General features: G+C 40.8%; 1 protein-coding gene across 3 annotated transcripts in view; it reads left to right on the top strand.

Annotated features, from left to right (window-relative positions):
* Positions 1 to 18,315, top strand: part of EXOC2 (exocyst complex component 2) — a 188,672-nt gene that overhangs the window by 101,115 nt on the left and 69,242 nt on the right. For all 3 annotated transcript variants that reach the window (XM_044293024.1, XM_044293023.1, XM_044293025.1), the window contains exons 11-12: positions 11,971 to 12,096; positions 14,278 to 14,402. In XM_044293024.1, the coding sequence (XP_044148959.1) occupies positions 11,971 to 12,096; positions 14,278 to 14,402 (251 nt within the window). The remainder of the gene's footprint in view (positions 1 to 11,970; positions 12,097 to 14,277; positions 14,403 to 18,315) is intronic.

Below are 18,315 nucleotides of genomic sequence, written 5' to 3' on the forward strand. Positions count from 1 at the left end.
GTGACCCACACCTGTATTGCGCGAACAATACGCACATATTACATTGCTAATTTTCGCAATCAAGAAAATAATTGTGGATTCTCGAATTCCCGAATTTAAGATGAATATTCTCGAAATATCGTGAATTCGAATATTGCCCCTGCCGCTCATCACTATTGGTGATCACTAAGGGGTTAAACTGCTGCCACAGCATCTCAGTGGTAGTTATGACTTTGACTTGACCACTTCACAATTTTAACAACTATCATGACTTGCATTCCCTTTAGTATCCTTTGTGTGTGTCCAATTTCTAGATCAGTTTAAGTGAAAACATTTTAATGTTTGGATAGTTTTATGCACTACTATGTTGTGGGATGTTTCCAAGGATCAGTACCATATAGCTTACCCCCAATTATAATACCAGTTCCTTAACTTAAAGGTGTCTCACTTTAGCAAATGGCATTTATGTAGAGCAAGTTAATGGTGATTGTCTATATTGCCTCCTTTTTGTTTGATACATTTTTCACTGTACTGTATAATGTGATGGAAAAATTAATCTAGCCAGAAAAGAAAGCAATATGGACAATCACAATACATTAGTAAGCTCCTTATATTAACTTTGTCTATATAACAAATGCCTTTGGTTGAAGTGAGACAACCCCTTTAATTTGAACTGTTTTACTTACGGATGCATCTGTTAATGTTTATTGTATACTGAATTAACTAATTCCTTGTATATCTGGGCATGGGGCAGCTCGGTGAATCTGTGGTTGCAGCACTAGAGTCCTGGATTCAAAAACATCTACTTGGAGTTTGTTTGTTTCCCCCTTTTTACAATTTCCCCCCACACTTCAAAAACATACTGAGAGGATGAATGGCTTCCTATAAAATTGTCCTGTGTGTGTGTGAATGTCTGATAGGGAGATGTGAGATGTTGGACACAGGGACTGATGTGAAAGGTCATCTCTTTATAGTGCAGCAGAATATGTTGGTGTTGTGCAAGCAACAGGTAATTCACACATAATAGTTCTTGCCCTAGCAATAGGGTGTTTGATGTCCTGCTGCTGGTGACCAGGGTATTTGATGTCCTGCTGCTGGTGACCAGGGTATTTGATGTCCTGCTGCTGGTGACCAGGGTATTTGATGTCCTGCTACTGGTGACCAGGGTATCCTGCTGCTGGTGACCAGGGTATTTGATGTCCTGCTGCTGGTAACCAGTTTTCATTTTGCAGAGAAGATGACACATTACACAGTGATCATTGAATGTATCCAGCTGGGTCTTCTAGAGCAGTGTTCCTTAACTTCAGTCCCTCAGGACCCACCTACCAGTCAGGTTTTTCAGGATTATTTAGTATTGAGCAGGTGATATAATTAGTGTCCATGCCTCAGGACTTACCACAGGTATTCATTCTGTGGGATATTCTCATATCGTGACCGGCAGGTGGACCATGAGGACTGGAGTTGAGGGACACTGTTCTATGGAACCACTTTCTATTGATACATCTCCATTATTCACTCAGTATACCTTAATAGGACATTGTAGAGGGCTTGACTAAGCCAAACAAACTCTTTTTAAACATGAATATTAGGTTACAGTGAGCACACTGAGAAAAACCAAGATATGTGTCTTGTATTTGCTAAGATAGGCGTCTTATCATTCCTAAACAGTTACTGTGCTGCTCATATTCTATTTTTATGATTGGCCTACGCAATAGTACATTCTCAGAGGTCAATGAGGAGAGTAGGACAACTTAACCTGCAGTACTTCCAGTAAATCCCTGCTGTCAACTCGTTTTTGGCACACACTGCTATGGAGCTTGCATTAGATATTTGGTTGTAGACATGGGCATGTCATTTACAAAAAACGACTCTTATCTTTCTCCTCTGACTTTTATTGGACAGCCCAGTGATGAATAGCAGAGGTTATAGCTAAGGACTGATCGCAGACAGTGCTGAAATTGGCTCTAGGAGCTGCAGTAAAAAAACCATTTAACAGTCTGTGTGTGTCCGTTGGCTGGGTGAGACTCCCCAAATTACAGAAAAACCTATGGTGGTCTGGGAAGGAGAACAAAGAGTAGGAGAGTTTAGAAACCGGTCTGTTCAAACAAACAAAAGTACAATCAAGATGATAGCTGCAAGCCTGGCTGAAGTGGAGAAAGAAACCACTTAAAGTGTAATTATTTAAAGGGCCGTCTTGACTGTTTGATTAAAATGAGGAATCTATTTCTCTCTTGTGTTTGTTTTCCTGCTGCGTCTTGTAAACTTAACAAAATCGAAAAATGTTTGAAATTGAAACCTATAAGACTAGAACGGAGTAGACGGTTGATGAGAGGCAAACAATACTATTTTATATACTGCGCTCTACATATTTTTCTTGTTAAACGTTATATGCTGTCCTATTTCATATTTTATGTTATAAACGCATATTTTTAGTTTTAAATTATCAACATCCTAAAAGAGGGTTAAACAAATAATTCAAGGTCATTTTATGGCAAAAAAAAAAAAAAAAACGAGCATAAGTGCTTTTCCACACATCAGTATTAAAAAAACACAAACGTTTTTTTTTTTTCTATAGCAGACCATTGTCTCCAGGTATGTGTTCCCTGAGACATGACCCAGGATAGGACTTGCTCTGAGCTTCTCAAGGGTCCGTGCTGAAAAATGGTGGCATAAATGGTACCATTGACTATGCATCTGTGTGCAGCCTGTTATACACACAGACAGCACACGGACCACAAACTGTAAGGGTACGTGCACACGTTGCGAATGGCGTGCATTTCTTCTACGCAGATTCTCTTGCGGGGAAAAATGCCACATAATACAGTACCAGCAAAGTGTATGAGATTAGACAAATCTCTTGTACACTCTGCTTTCTTCTGTGGAAATTGTCCAGCAGTTCGGATTTTGAAATTCATTGATTGTTCATTGTGTGTGAGGCTACTTTCACACTAGCGGTTTTACTGGATCCGGCAGAGTTCAGCAAAAATGCTTCCGGTACTGATAATAAAACAATCTGCTTCCGTTATGAACAGATCTGGTTGTATTATCTTTAACATTGCCAAGACGGATCCGTCATGAACACCGTTTTCTTTTGTGCAGAGAAAATGGATCCGTCCCCATTGACTTGCATTGGGGGTCATGCCGGTTCCGTATTGTTCCGCATCCCAGGACGGAAAGCAAACTACAACATATTGCGGTTTTCTCTCCGGTATGGGAACGCAACCAAACAGAACGGAATGCATTTTGGAGCATTACATTCTGTTCAGTTTTGTCACCATTGACAATAAATAGGGACTAAACTGAAGCATTTTTTTTTTTTCCCCGGTATTGAGCCCCTATGACGGATCTCAATACCGGAAAACTAAAACGCTAGTGTGAAAGTGCCTAAGAGAGAACGTTCATGTGTCGGACTGTGCAAAATAACTATGCTTGTTATTCAGTCATATGCTAAAAGGAGTCTCTCCCCAAGACATACACCGTTAATCCGGGTACAGTGCCTTATTGGGCTAGATCAGCTGAATGTAATGACACCTTTCGCTTAGTGATCCATTGCTTCGTTCTGGAGAAAAAAATAACAAATCCATATGCTCATGAGTCCAAACTAAGATGAGAATATCTAGCTTCCCATAAAAGCATAGTTAACCTTTATTCTTGAGGTAGAAAAAATGTGGTGGTGGGCCGCTTGTATCGGCGCTTGCTTGGAGAAATCCAGGTAGCTTTAATTAGAAGATGGTCTATTCGTTTTGAGGGTAGAAAATCCTACTTTATCAGGACAATAATCACAAGCATATTGTCCTGATGAAGAGGGATTTTCTATCCTCGGAACACGTAGACCATCTTCTGATTAAAGCTACCTTTTCACCCCACTGGTGATACTAGTCTGGATTTCTCCATTAAGCGCCGATACAAGCGGCCCACCACCACATTTTTTTCTACCTCCTGGGTACCCTTTCTGTGTTTACCTCTCCCACGGAGGCACCACAGAGTGACCGCGGCGGCAGCCTGGAACACGCCGTATGCTGGTTGGCCATCAAAAATTACCAGTAAGGCCTTCTACAGTGGTTGTGACTCCTCACAACCCCTGATGGTAAGCGTATGCTAACCTTGTTTACCATATGCACGGACACCGCACAAGTGGCGCTGCCTCCTCTCCCTTTTATCTTTCCTAACCTTTATTCTTCAAATAGAATAAAATCCAAAAGTGACAAGTGCACTGAGCTACGCTATTCACCATTGATTCCTCTTCCAGCCCTTCCTTCTCTTTTATTCACAAGGCCACATTCACCAATTGTCATCTTTACTGGAAAGGAAGGGTCTGGCAGAGGAGCAAGGCTACACAGAGTTGCTTGGGCCCGCCCTCTGTGTGCTCATTTGCATATTAATTGAAATACCTTTTCTCTAGAATTAAGCTATTGATCACTAACTCATTCATCCAAGCCAGCACTACAAGGCATTGTGCCTGGTTTACCAGTAAATTTCTTGATGACAGATTTCCTTTAAAGAATATAAATGATTACCTGGAATGGCCCTATAACGTTATGCTTTGACTGCACTTCTCCTACTTATTTAACTCAATAGGTCAATCAAGGAAGAGTTAGAGAAGTAAGGGCTTGGCACAGTTGGTTAGATGACTGTTACTCAGAGTGTTATTCAAAATTTCATGTGGCTGGACAACCCCTCTAATAGTCTATGCCAGTCCATATAAAGTCCACCTTCTTGGCTGCTGCTGTGCACTGTTAATTGTGTCATCTACACCCTGAACATAGTGGAAATGACTGGGCTGACGCCCCAGACTGTGAACGGCACGTCCTCACACTATTGTGATTTTAGAGAAGAGAAAATCAAACTGATAATTTGTTAAATTCATCCCAAACCATTGTTAGCACATTGTCAACTGAAAATGAAAACTGTGGGGTTTCCTTCTTTCTTAAAGAGGACCTTTCATCAGTTTAGCCCTAGTCTAATTATGGTCTTACCTTATAGGGCGGACCCCACTGACTAGGGCTAAACTGATGAAAGGTCCTCTTTAAATTATGAAAGGGGGCATTATATAGAATCCATATATGCTATTGTAGAAGATCTATCTTTTTATCAAATCAATCTTTCTATTTCTCTTTATCCCTCTATCAGCCTTTCGCTCTATATCTAATCTCTATCTCTGTATAAAATCTATCTCTCTAGCAAATATCTACCGTATCTATTTCTCTATCTCAGTCTAATCTAGGTCTCTATCAAATCTATCTAGCTAACAAAAAAAAAAGAACAGCACCCTCTAAAAGTAATGGAAAATAAAGTGCTTTTTTATTCCCCCAACATAGTTTCTACCATGTTGGGTGAATAAAAGCATTCTTGAGGTCATTAATCAAACTGGTGTAAAGTAGAACTGGCTTAGTTGCCCATATAACTTTTTCTTATATTTTATGGACTTGCAGTGAGGTCGCCTCCTGCCTTCATCATTTTTTTGCATTTATTTTCTGGTGCTGCTATTTGTCTTTATCTCTCTCTTTCTCTCTCTATCAAATCTATGTCCCCCCATACTTTGCAGTATTCACCTTTTAAACCAGATCTAAAACTATCCCAAGGTCTGCTCCTTTCCTGCCAGGAAAAAAAAACTCCAGTTTAACCCCCTACTGACTTCCGCCAGCAGGATTCCTAACAATTCTTCAGCTTAACCTCCTAGCTGATGATAATCCTCATGATGTGCCTGCCCTGGTTACATACTTCATCCACAAGCTATGTGTATAACTGCAAATTACATAACAGAAGCAGGGATTTTCTTTTAATAATAAGACAAGTGAATAAAATAATGTTTTGTTTGTTTTTGTTTTTTTTCTCCATTAGTTTTAAAATGTTACATGTAGAAGCAAGGATGAATACTTTACTTTTCCAGTCATGTAGCATTGCCAGCCAGAGCTACCCATAGAAACCTGACCTGTTAAAGGGGTTTTCAAGGATTTAGGGAAGGCCATCAATATCCGATTGGGGAAGGGGCACTCTCCGCACCCCCACCAACGAGTTGACTGAAAGGGCCCATCTGCCTCATTGTTTGCCAGGCCCAGCTCCCATAGGTTTTGTAATTGGCTGTGCAGTCCCATGTTATGGAATGGGACTGAGCAGCAATAAGCTGCAATACCAAGCACAGCCACTAGGAGAGATGTGAAGCGTGTTAACAATGAAGGGGGCGTGGCCACTTCAATCAGCCGATCAGTGGGGGGCTGGGAGTCGGACCCTAATGTCAAAGTCCTGGAAAACAGATCTATTCTAGAAGGAAGCTAGTCTGATCAGAGCCTTATATTGGGTTAACAAACCACAATACAAGATTAATATGTAAATTAACTGGAAATCTTGAGGTCAGGGAGAGGGGTTAGGGTGATTGAATCATGCATATGAATTCTAATGGTAAGTGAAGATGAACGAATAACTTTTTTAGCTTTTAAAGCAAAAAAATAAAATTCTCGTTTTCACGTATATTGTAAGTTTGTGCATTACTGCCCTGGTACAGCATACGACTTCATTCTTATTGCCTTGAATAGGCTTCTATGTGTTTACAGCACTAGACACCGGCTGCTAAGCTGATGTCAAAGGAGTCTTGTTATCCAAGCAGCTAACTCCCTTTCGTTTGCCCTCACTTACTGTACATCTGGAAAAAGACTTCTTCCAGCTGGGAGCCATTTCATGTCTAAACCACATCCCCTAGGCTCAGAGAAAATATTCTCCTGACAGTGCGAGCAGCCATGCTTAGCATTAATACGTGGACGAAAATGAAAACGGAATTGTGTCAGCAGCCGAAAACCCACGCTGTCATGCACTTATCACTGCTTTCAAATGAGATTTTCCCTATATTTTATTATTTCTAATATATGGCTTTTTTTAAATAATTTCTTTCTTTTAGCATACAAAATCAAAAATTACACAAGTCCAATATCCGCCCGCCCTCCCCCCGCAGATTGTGGCTTTTAAGGCTGCCATTCTGTAATGAGAAATTGTTTACTGCTCTGAAGTTTTAATTTTTACTTTTAGCTTTTTTTGGCCTTGTTAGGCATTTATGAAATGTTTCTTTATAGAATTTAATATAGGCTGCTTACTGTAAGAAAATGGTATGTATTATAAAACTCTGAATGGGAAGCAGATGGTTATAGACGAAGGGGTTTCTGGTATCTTCTGGATTGGGGGCTGTAGAAGCGCTGTGGAGTGTATATTTTCTTGAGAAGTCAGGTTTCCTAAAATAGCGCTTGTTTGCCTAGAGAGCCTCCACCTGTCTGTCAGAGCGTGCCCTCTGCACATGAGCATGCGGGGGAGATCTATCAAGCTGCCTGAAAGACTATCCTTTTTTTTATTACACATAGCAACCAATCACAGCACAGCTTTCATTTTGTTTTGTGCTTTTGAAAAATTAAAGCTGAACTGTGGCTGGTTGCTGTAAACAAGAGTTGTTTTTTCTTTAGTTTTTTTCCTTTTAGACAGTTTTCATAAATCTGCCCTATTGAACTGGTATTCTGTATTCCAGAATAAGGGTACTGTCACACTAGCGTTTTTCTATTCCTGCACTGAGTTCCGTCAAAAGGGCTCAATGCCGGAAAAGAACTGATCAGTTTAATTTCCATGCATTCTGCATGGAGAGAAATCTGTTCAGGATGGCTTCAGGCAAAAGATAAAACCACAGCATGCTACGGTTTTATCTCCGGTGAAAAAAAACTGAAGACTTGCCTGAATGCCCGGTCCGTCATTTTTTTCCTTTTAAATTTTTTTTTTTTCACAGACAGAATTGTTTTTTTAAACAATTTTTACAGAATGTGCAGGAATTTCGGGACCATCTGCTGTTTAGCGGGAGCAGCATCATCAAAATGTTTGCTATGTAAAATAACAGATAGTCCTGTCGATCTCTCACTAAGGTGAGAATTTATGACAACTTTGTAAAGGCAGCAGCTCCCTAATGAAGAGTTTTCGGAATGGAATACAAGGCGTAGACCTAAGGCCTGAATAACTGTCCACAGACTATTGTCTGCAGTGTGTTACAGGCCGTCAGAAAACAGCCTGTACTCTGCTAATTCCTTGAATATAAAAATCCAGCATCTTCATCTTTATTTCAAGGTGGCACAGATTGCTTGCGCGTTTCAGGTAGATTACACCCTCACTCATAGCTATCATGTACTAGGCCTACACATCTTTTAAAAACATAACATGAAAAAACAATCCCAAGTGTCGCAGATTACACAAATTTATCATGTGCTTGTTCAGCCTGTCATAATCGAGCACTCATATAGGGCCTTTCTAGAAGAAGGAGTGCTCCGAACAAGCCTGGGGAGGACCCCATATGATTGCTCAATTAAAGGGATATTCCATTTTTTTTATTTTATTATTATAGTGGAGGTGTTTATTGGAATCCATCTTTTTTATGTACACCTGCAATCTGTTTATACACATAAATTTGTCTGCCCATCTTAGGATCTCAGTATTTTCAACTTGCATACCTCAGTCTATATCAATCTGCTCAGCTCCTCCTGCTCTATAACATGCTACCTGCAGCTCAGACACCATGTTCAACAACGAGCAGGTTCTCTTTAACAGGGTTATCCACAGCAGTCCGACCCCTGCCTATCATGAGAATGGGGACCCTTGCTACCCCATTTTAATGGAGCGGTGGTCTCACCATTCAGCTTTTTGGGGCTGCCGGAGAACTTGTACTCTGTCAGTGTGACAGAGTTGAGTAGAGCAGTGGACAAGCATTGTGTGTGTGTGTGCCGCTCCATTCAAACGGGGAGCACAGGCCCCCTGTTCTTGTGATCGGTGGGGCCAATCAGACACGCTGAGGGATATGGTTTCTTAATGGGACAACCTGTTTAGCTAGAAAGATTATAATTGATCCCCATCTGTGATAATTAAAATTATATTTGTGTGGTTTTTTCCTAACACAATTAAACCAATGTTTTCTCTCTTCATCTAGCCCCGAGGATTTTCGCTCTAGTCTGACAGTGACAGAGCTTCTAGGCCCAGGAGAAAATCAAATAACATTTCTCATTGTTGACATTGGTATAATTTTAGCCGGTCTTGTTATGCTGCCCTGTTTTCTTATCTCAGAAGAGTGAAATATGTGTGTGCAAATCATTCTCCTTACGTGGAGAAGGAATCCTATACCCTAGTTGTATCCGCCGAGCTCCCAAGTGCTGCATGTTTGGTCAACAAGCAACAGTGGGTGGTCAGGCTGCAGCACAGGACAAGGACCCGCTGTGCGCAGGAAAAATGTTCAAAGGTATTTAAGGGTGGTAAGGAAGTCTGACAGGCTTCAGAAAGTCCTGAGGCTATGGATCTGAAACCCTCTCACTATTGTAGGTTGTGAGAAAGCTCAGTATGAGATACTTCCATGAAGGAGATGCACATCTTCACCTGCATGGACATCTGTCTCCACGCACACAGGCTGCCTTTATATAGGAAGCGCCTAGTTTTTGAAAGTATGTAGGACTGGAGAAGACCTTTTTATAGTGTACACTTTCCTCTGCTATGTATACTTTATATTTTTGCCTGTAGAAGGGCCCAACCTATTTGTAGATCTGTAGGCACCAAGTAATTAGTGTATCAGCGACACAGGAAACCTTCTTAGTAACTTTCATTTGCACTACAAGCCCCTTGACCCATAAAAAAAAAGAAAAGAAAAAGGCCTAAAAAGAATCAAAAAGGTGCTCTTGATGGTCCAGTCGTATAATGCTCTTCATACATAATGATGTACCGTGTGACTGTCCAGTGGGTCTGGTTGTTTAACACACTGGGGCACTGAATATTCTGAGGGCACTATACAGAAGTATTAATTAACCTTGTATTGCAGTATTTTGGGAAAAAAATCTGAATCTACCGCTTTTTGCATTCCTGTTTTAGTACACGCTTCCATTCTCAATGAACAATTATGGAGCATCTAGGGATGAACGAACTTGTGTTTTCAAGTTCGGCGTACAAGGCTCGGGTTATCTAAGAATCTAGATAATGTGGTCCGTGGTAGCGGAATCCATAACTGAATTCTTAGATAACTCGAACCTTGTATGCTGAATTTGAAGTACAAGTTTGCTCATCCCTAGTAGCATCCTTTTCTTTTCATTTTTTTTTCTTATTTTTTTCTTTTTTAGAACCGTTCAATGTGTTTATTCCTCCTGAAAATTTACGAATAAATTAACAACCAGGCATTGCCATTTAAAGGAGTTGTGCAAACAGTACATCCTGAGGATAGGTCATCAAAATGTACTGGCTGCACAACCCCTTTAATAGGGTGTCGCCACATACAGTGTGGCAAAGCTTAGAGAACAAAATCTGGCTTTGGAACAATATGGCATCCATTGCTTCTCATTCAGGAGGTGATCACCCAACATTTTAAGAAAAAGGGGGGAGATTTATCAAGACTGGGGATTTCTGCGCTGGTCTTGATATCTCCTGCGTTGCTGGAGGATGCGCCTAAATCTAAACAGCCTAGAGCTGCCATAGACTTCTGGCTTCATTTGCACCAGAAAAGTGGTGTAAATGAAGATAAATTTGTCTCTGCTGTTGGCCATGCCCCTTTGTCACCCTTGTCACTCTCTTTTTATAAAAGGCAGCGTAAAAAGAGGCACTTGCAATATTTTTTTTTTTTTAAAGCTGCATTTAAAAAGTCGCACAGCATATTTTTTATTTTATTTTTAAAAGCCACTTTGGTGCAAGGGAGATGATAAATCTCCTTTAGTCTGTGGAGTTTCCTGCTTGGGACTTTTGAAAACTGTTTTATATTGCTTTTTAGAAAACTTTAAATTTTAATTTTTTATATAGCTGAAGAGGATAGTTTTGCCCAGTTTTGCTTTTGCTTTCGTAGTCACAGGATTTTGGACACCCGAGGTTGGGGTCACAGCAGTAGGACACCTATCGATCTAATACTTATTCCCTATTCTGTTACTGTCTGTGAAGGTTCTCATTTATCCAGGTCATGGTATATATCTGTAAACAATAAATCAAGGCAACTGGACATACTGTAGATTTCTTGAAAACGCTTCACTCGTTCATCCAACGAGCTTTCTCAATTCTGAGTGATTGTACAAAAATTCTGGGAAGAAATATGTAACTGAATCCACATCTGGTAATTATACCCAGCATTGGGTCAAAGGTGTTCATTCTATTATCCTAATTGGAGTCAGTAGGTGATAAAGACTTCCCAGAAAAAGGTGTCAAGACAGCATTGTATGTGGCAGACAATAGATGTCTAACCCCCCCCACACCACCTCTATTCAAGCTTGGCTTCTCCATTTTTACGTTACGTTACTATTCTGTTACTACTGCAATCCCCCTTTAAGTTACAATGGATGTTTCACCTTTTAGAAGTGTTTGGATTGGATTTCTACAGAAGATGGCAGTATAGGACAGCACAAAAAGTGCTGGTAGAAATTTGGTGAAAAATGTATTTAATATTTCATCAGTTTAAATTTGTGGAAGACACACTTCATCTTTTAATGCGCTGACGTAATAAGCCGTAAATTTTTACCTGTGCACAGATAAATGCATGTTACATAAGTGTGGTGATTATAGCTGTGTAGAAAACCAAAATCCTGTATTAGATCAGAGTGCTGTAATTTACATTGCCTTGAAATAGCTTGATTTTTGTTTTGTTGGTGTTATGTCGCCCTCTAGTGACACTTTATGATATTACCAGATTCACATTGGATGCCTACACCAGACACTTATCCCTTGAGGGTTGGTTCTTATTGCTGTTGTGGACTTGCTGAGTCATCTAAAAGAAAATTTACTTAGGGACTGCTTCTATGTTTGTGTAAAGCAGCTGTCCCTGTCTGTACTGTCATTTTTGCACAGTTTACCTTTTTATGCATTCTGTTACAGTGTATATGAATATATAAAAGTCCAATTGCTGCCATATATAGATTTTATATTATTTTTTATTGTGCTCCTATGTAAATAAATGTCAATACTTTCTCCTATATTGCGGTGATACTAATTGCAAAATGATTTTCCTTTGTTCATTTAAAGGAAGCACAATTCTTCAAAGTCCGATGCTTGATGTGGACAGCGATGGACGTCCATCTCCAATTGCCCGGCTCAGCCAGACAGCATCCCTGAAGAGAGGCAGCAGTTTCCAGTCTGGACGAAATGACTGTAAGAATGAATTAAAAGCAAGCGATTCCACTATGAAATTGTAAAGATAATGATTAGGTCCCAGTCATTTGAGATATTCGAAACATCATCTGCCCTTGGTAACCACAAGTGACTAGTAGTGTGAGGTCCTTCTCTGCATCGGACACCTCCAAGTGTAATTTGAATTGGCAGGCAAAAAGGTTTCAGGGCTCCTTTCTTTCCTAAACAGCAATTTATGGGATATAAAGAGAACCTGTCATTGTTTAATTCCTGCTGGCCCCCATGCATAGTGTATTTTTATATGTGACACCCCCTTTTCCTTAATTCTGGTTCTCTAGATGGTGGAGTCTGCATGCTCACTCTTGATGCTGTCCAGGAATTGTGGACTGCTTCAGACCGGCCCGGTGGTGACATCTACTATCTCTAGGAAGACGACGCAGTGGAGACTACATTCTAGGGGTCACCTCCAGAGCCTGCGCTATTCTCCTCATTGATGCTTCTGTCCAGAATCTCTGCTGGTGATGCCCAGAATGAAGGTTGCACTGCATGGTCATGCAAGATATGGTAGATGTTGTGAGATTGTGCTGTCTGCAGTGATTGGACAGTGTCTGACAAGACTCCACCTGAGGAGAATCACTGTGGTTGCCATCTTCTTGGTAAACTACAGTGAATTACCATGTATAGCACTAGAGCTCAGAGGGGCATATCCTGGGAACCGGGGGATCGCATAACACTTAAGGGCCATTGAAATTAAAGAATTCAAAAGATTTTCCATAACCGAGAAACTAAAAAAAAGTTAGTGTAGACTGTAAGCTCACCTTACTGAAACTGTATGTTATGTCACACCAGTTGTGATGTCACAGCAGCTCACCTGACATGGACAGTTTTGATGTAATTGTTACTTACCTGATTGAAACACTGTTATGATATCACACTTGCGTATCTTACTAGATCTAGTTATGATGCCACCTGTCTAAAGGCCCCTTTACACCGCTCAATTGAGCAGACGTTTGTCAGGAAGGAAGTTTTCCTCCCCGGCTGTTGTCTGCTCATCAGTGAAGGAGACTGCTTAATTTACATGCAGCGATCTCCTCTACAGTATGAGGAGGAGCGATCACGAATGCCATCGCTCTTCCCCATACAGAATCATTGTTTGCTGGCAGCAGAGTGCTGTTTAGACTATGTGATCTGCTGCCGGCAACGATCTTATTACCCAAGCTTTTTGCTTGTTCATCAGGTAACCAGTGGCACCATTGCACAGGCATATCATCGCTAATGAGCGTTTTCAAGAATGCTTGTTAAAAAGGATCTGTCCCGATGCTTGGGCAGGGTAATAAAGCCTACTTGTGATATCACAATGGTTTCCTCACACTTGTGTCACAAAAGCTGACAGCAACTTGCCTGACTTGTTACGTCTCTGAAACAGTTGTGATGTCACAGCAGTTTACCTGACTGAAGCTCATATGTGATGTCACAGCAGTTTACCTGACTGAAGCTCATATGTGATGTCACAGCAGTTTACCTGACTGAAGCTCATTTGTGATGTCACAGCTTTTTACCTGACTGAAGATCATATGTGATGTCACAGCAGTTTACCTGACTGTTATTTGTGATGTCACAGCAGTTTACCCGACTGAAGCTCATATGTGATGTCACAGCAGTTTACCCGACTGACGCTCATATGTGATGTCACAGCACTTTACCCGACTGAAGCTCATATGTGATGTCACAGCAGTTTACCCGACTGACGCTCATATGTGATGTCACAGCAGTTTACCTGACTGAAGCTCATATGTGATGTCACAGCAGTTTACCCGACTGAAGCTCATATGTGATGTCACAGCAGTTTACCCGACTGAAGCTCATATGTGATGTCACAGCAGTTTACCCGACTGAAGCTCATATGTGATGTCACAGCTTTTTACCCGACTGAAGCTCATATGTGATGTCACAGCAGTTTACCTGAAGGAAGCTTACTTGTGATGTCACAGTTGTATACCCTGAGGCATACTTACAATGGGTGCCCATAATCTGTATGGGCTTTATAATATCCCACATTACTGTACTTCTAACGTTTTGTCTTTTGTGAAGAAATACATAGAAGCATTTGTAAAGTGGGCATTTACCTGTACTAATTGCTCTTTTCCAGTATGATCTGTGAGAACTGCTAACACTTTTTTATTTAATTTTTTATTTCCCCAGCTTGGAAGTATAAAACACCTCCTCAAGCAGAGTTTGTGGAGAAATTATCAAAAATAGTGGTTTCCGAACTACCAAACTTCTGGAAACTCTGGATATCCTATGTCAATGGAAGTCTTTTCAGCGAGGTATTGCACACATGTGAAGAAAGTTATGAGATTTTCCTTCACTAAAATTCAAATTGTAATTCTTAAAGAGGGTTTCTGGGGCTCAGATATTGATGACCTTTGCTCAGGATAGGCCCTCAATATCAGATAGGTGAGGGTGTGATACCTGGCACCCTGAATGATCGGTTATTTGTGGCACCCGCCAATGTCAGAAACCTTACAGTGTATGGAGCCAGAAACAGGATAATGTACCATTCAGAATATGCCGCTGCCTGAAACAGCATAGTGGAGGGAGCCTTCAGTCACTGTATAGTTTTTAGCAGCTTCCCAACACAGCTGATTGTGAGGGTGTCGGAGCCCCACCAGTCTGAAATTGATGCCCTATCCTGAAGATAAGTCAGTAATATCTAAGTTTCAGAAGACCCCTTAAAGTGTACCGCCAACTATGAAAGTCTTTAGCCTAATCTAAAGGCTTTGCCAAGGCTCCTCCCTATTAGTGCACTTACTTTTAACCCGACAATCCTTTCAGATGACTCCCGATGTAGCCCCTTCTTCCTCTGGCTTTTCGTTCTTCATTTCTCCCCATATCGAGCACTGTGAGAGGTTGGATACAGTTTCCTCCTTAGTTTCTGCCTAAGGGGAGCAGTTTCTCCTTCCTCTCCTCTGCCTCCACCTTCCTGACTCCCATTGACTCCTTACCGTCGCTTTCCACTGTGCACTTTTCGCAGGTAAGATGTTCCTCTGCTTGTGAATGTGGATTCTCTTCTTTCATCCTCTAATGTCAAGGTAACATGCCATTTTTAACACTTTCCTTACCAAGCTATCTCATATGAGATATATCTTTGCTACTGATGGCATTATTTCAGGGTGTCCAGCAACAAACTAAGCTTAAAATAAGATTGGAATAAGATATAATGTATCAGGACTCATTTAGATGACTGTCTCAGTTTTTGCCGTCTGCAAATTGCAGAGCTGCAAAACACGGATACCGGCCGTGTGTGCTCTGCATTTTGCGAAACAGAACGGCCAGCCCTATGATAGAAATGCCTATTCTTGTCCGCAATTGTGGACAACAATAGGACATGTTCTATCTTTTTTGTGGAGCCACAGAAAGGAAGTACAGATGCGGACAGCACACATTGTGCTGTCCGCAACTTTTGTGGCTCCATTGAAATGAATGGGTCTGCATCCATTCTGCAAAATTGCTGAACGGTTGCAGATTCAAATATACAAACTGAAATATACTCTTAGATTGTCAGCAATAAAACAAGAGCTGGCTCACATCTCTAGTTGCTTGATAATAGAGTAAATGGAACTTACCCCGGCACCCCCCCCCCCTTCCCCTTTCGGCCAGCCTAGTGGAGTAGGAGGCTTTAGGTGTATATTTATGTGTATGTAATAACTCACCAAATGTGTATGTTAACACTGCTACATCTGTACATATACATAAATTCATACAACAGGTCGCTTTTCCTCAGTATTACTGTGCAGATGTCTGCATGGAAGTGCTGGGGAGAGAGACACTCCCAATGGTCTTTTCTCAAATTGGTTGTGCTACCGAGTACATTCTTGTAAATGTGTAATGGAATGTAACTGTGCCCCGTTCCCATGCTTCATGTCACAGAGAGGAAGTCCCAATCCATTAGCAGCAATGGCTGCAGAAGATGAATATGGTAGTGGACTTTGAGGATAAGTGGCTGTATCCCCTAACTGGGGTAAGCCACAGATACCATTTAGGGTACTTTAACACTTGCGTTTTTCTTTTCCGGCATAGAGTTCCGTCCTAGGGGCTCAATACCGGAAAAGAACTGATCAGGCACATCCCCATGCATTCTGAATGGAGATAATTCCTTTCAGGATGCATCAGGATGTCTTCAGGTCAGTTTTGACTGATCAGGACGGAGATAATACCGCAGCATGCTACGGTTTTATCTCCAGCCCAAAAAACGTAAGACTTGCCTGAATGCTGGCATTTTTTTCCATAGCAATGTATTAGTGCCGGATCCGGCATTCAAAATACCGGAATGCTGGATCTGTCCTTTCCTGCACAGACCAAAAAAAAGTGAAACAAAATAAATACCGGATCCGTTTTTCTGGATGACACCGGAAATACGGATCCGGCATTTCAATGCATTTTTCTGACTGATCGGCATTTTTCTGACTGATCAGGATCCTGATCAGTCTTACAAATGCCATCAGTTGGCATACGTTTTGCCGGTTTCGCCAGGCAGTCCCGGCGACAGAACTGCTTGCCGTATCACTCTGCTGCAAGTGTGAAAGTAGCCTTAGGCGTTGATAAACTTCCCTTCACTTGGAGGTCTTTAAAATATGGAAAAAAATTAGGGGACACTTTTTAAAATATTTTTTGGGTCAAGAGAATTCTTCAGAAATATATATACTTTTCCTTTAAAGCGGTTGTCTTACTACAGAGAACCTCTTTAATACGAGGGCTGCTGCAGCAATTGGCCGATTGCCTTGGATCTGACTGCTGAGACCCCCACCCTGGTACACTGCTGATTTTGACAATGGATGATGTGGCTGGGTATTCAGATTTGTGGTCGTTTGTGTATCACATGCTCAGGTCTACCAGAGCGGAGCTACTGCTTGTCTGACTCATAGACAGGAAACTGCCTTGTATGCAAATAGCGGGAGGAGGATCGTAGCAGTAGCGCGGAGGAGAAACATAGGATAGTATAGGATTTTTTTAATTTTATTTTAAGGCATTTAATTTCATTGGGAGGATTTTAGGATATTCATTTTTATTTTTATTTTTTTTCACTGAAGTGAATTAACTTTTTCATTTTTAATTTCACTCAATACATTTTAGCTCCAGCAGATATCGAGGCCTGATCACAGTTCCCATGTTCTCCTGTTCTTGGTTGCCAGTAGCAACAGTAAAACTACTAAAAACTATGCAAAGTATCAAAAGCTACAAAGGCTCTTGTGAAAAGTGCATCACGTGCAGATATGACAAACCGTTTTCAGTTGTAACCGGTTGCTGTGCTGCATCCTTTTTAAGCTGTGAAGTCGAAAAGTGAATCCGTTGGGCTAACCACAGAATAGTTAAGTTATGTCTGTGCAGGAAAGGGTTACACTGCAAATCTATCACTATCTTGAAGAATTGTAGAAGTTTCATACAGTGTTTACTTTCTAACAGACATTTTGCACTCGGCAACCTAATGTATTGTCTGCTTCAGATTACCCTGTCTCGGTAACAGGTCTGACCGATCGGCACTGATCAGAATTAGACTCCATGTTGTCCAATGTATAATATACATTACAGGAATACTGACCTCTCACAGACCGAATGAGGCTTGTGCATAACTTGTGCATGATTACTTTCTTCCATTAGACCTTCTTTACCTTAACTCCGTCACAGTTCATATATTTTATTTTATTTTTTTGCAAACTATGTCCATATTATCAGGTTTTTAGGATTTTTCATGTATAAAGTTGAATGTACTTTAGTTGCTCAAGTCTAAAGGGGAATGGTTCTTCCACCTTCACTTTCCCTTTTAGTCATATCTACTTGTAACATGATGAATAGTGTTGAGTGAACTTGTGTTTTTTAAGTTCAGCGTCTAAAGTTCGAGTTCAGGTTATCGAAGTATCCCGTTATGGATTCTAAATTCCGTTATGGTCCGTGGTAGGGGAATCCATAACGGGATGCTTAACGGGAACTTAAAACACAAGTTCACTCAACACTAATGATGAACAGCTTGAAGAGATGTAGTCAAAAACGTATTGTGATTTTGGTTGAATGTTTGTGATTAGCTGTGAATTATGTAGCTAATGGAAATTTCTACTTGGGGAAAAAACAAGCATAAACTTTTTAAATTTGGCTTGTGTTGATCACTAGGTGTCGCTATATACATGCTGGCCTCTTATTTTATTTATTTATTTTTCATTTTTAAAGGATAGTATTTTAAGAGTC

The sequence above is a fragment of the Bufo gargarizans genome, chromosome 5 (genome assembly GCF_014858855.1).
Source record: "Bufo gargarizans isolate SCDJY-AF-19 chromosome 5, ASM1485885v1, whole genome shotgun sequence".
NCBI lineage: Eukaryota > Metazoa > Chordata > Amphibia > Anura > Bufonidae > Bufo > Bufo gargarizans.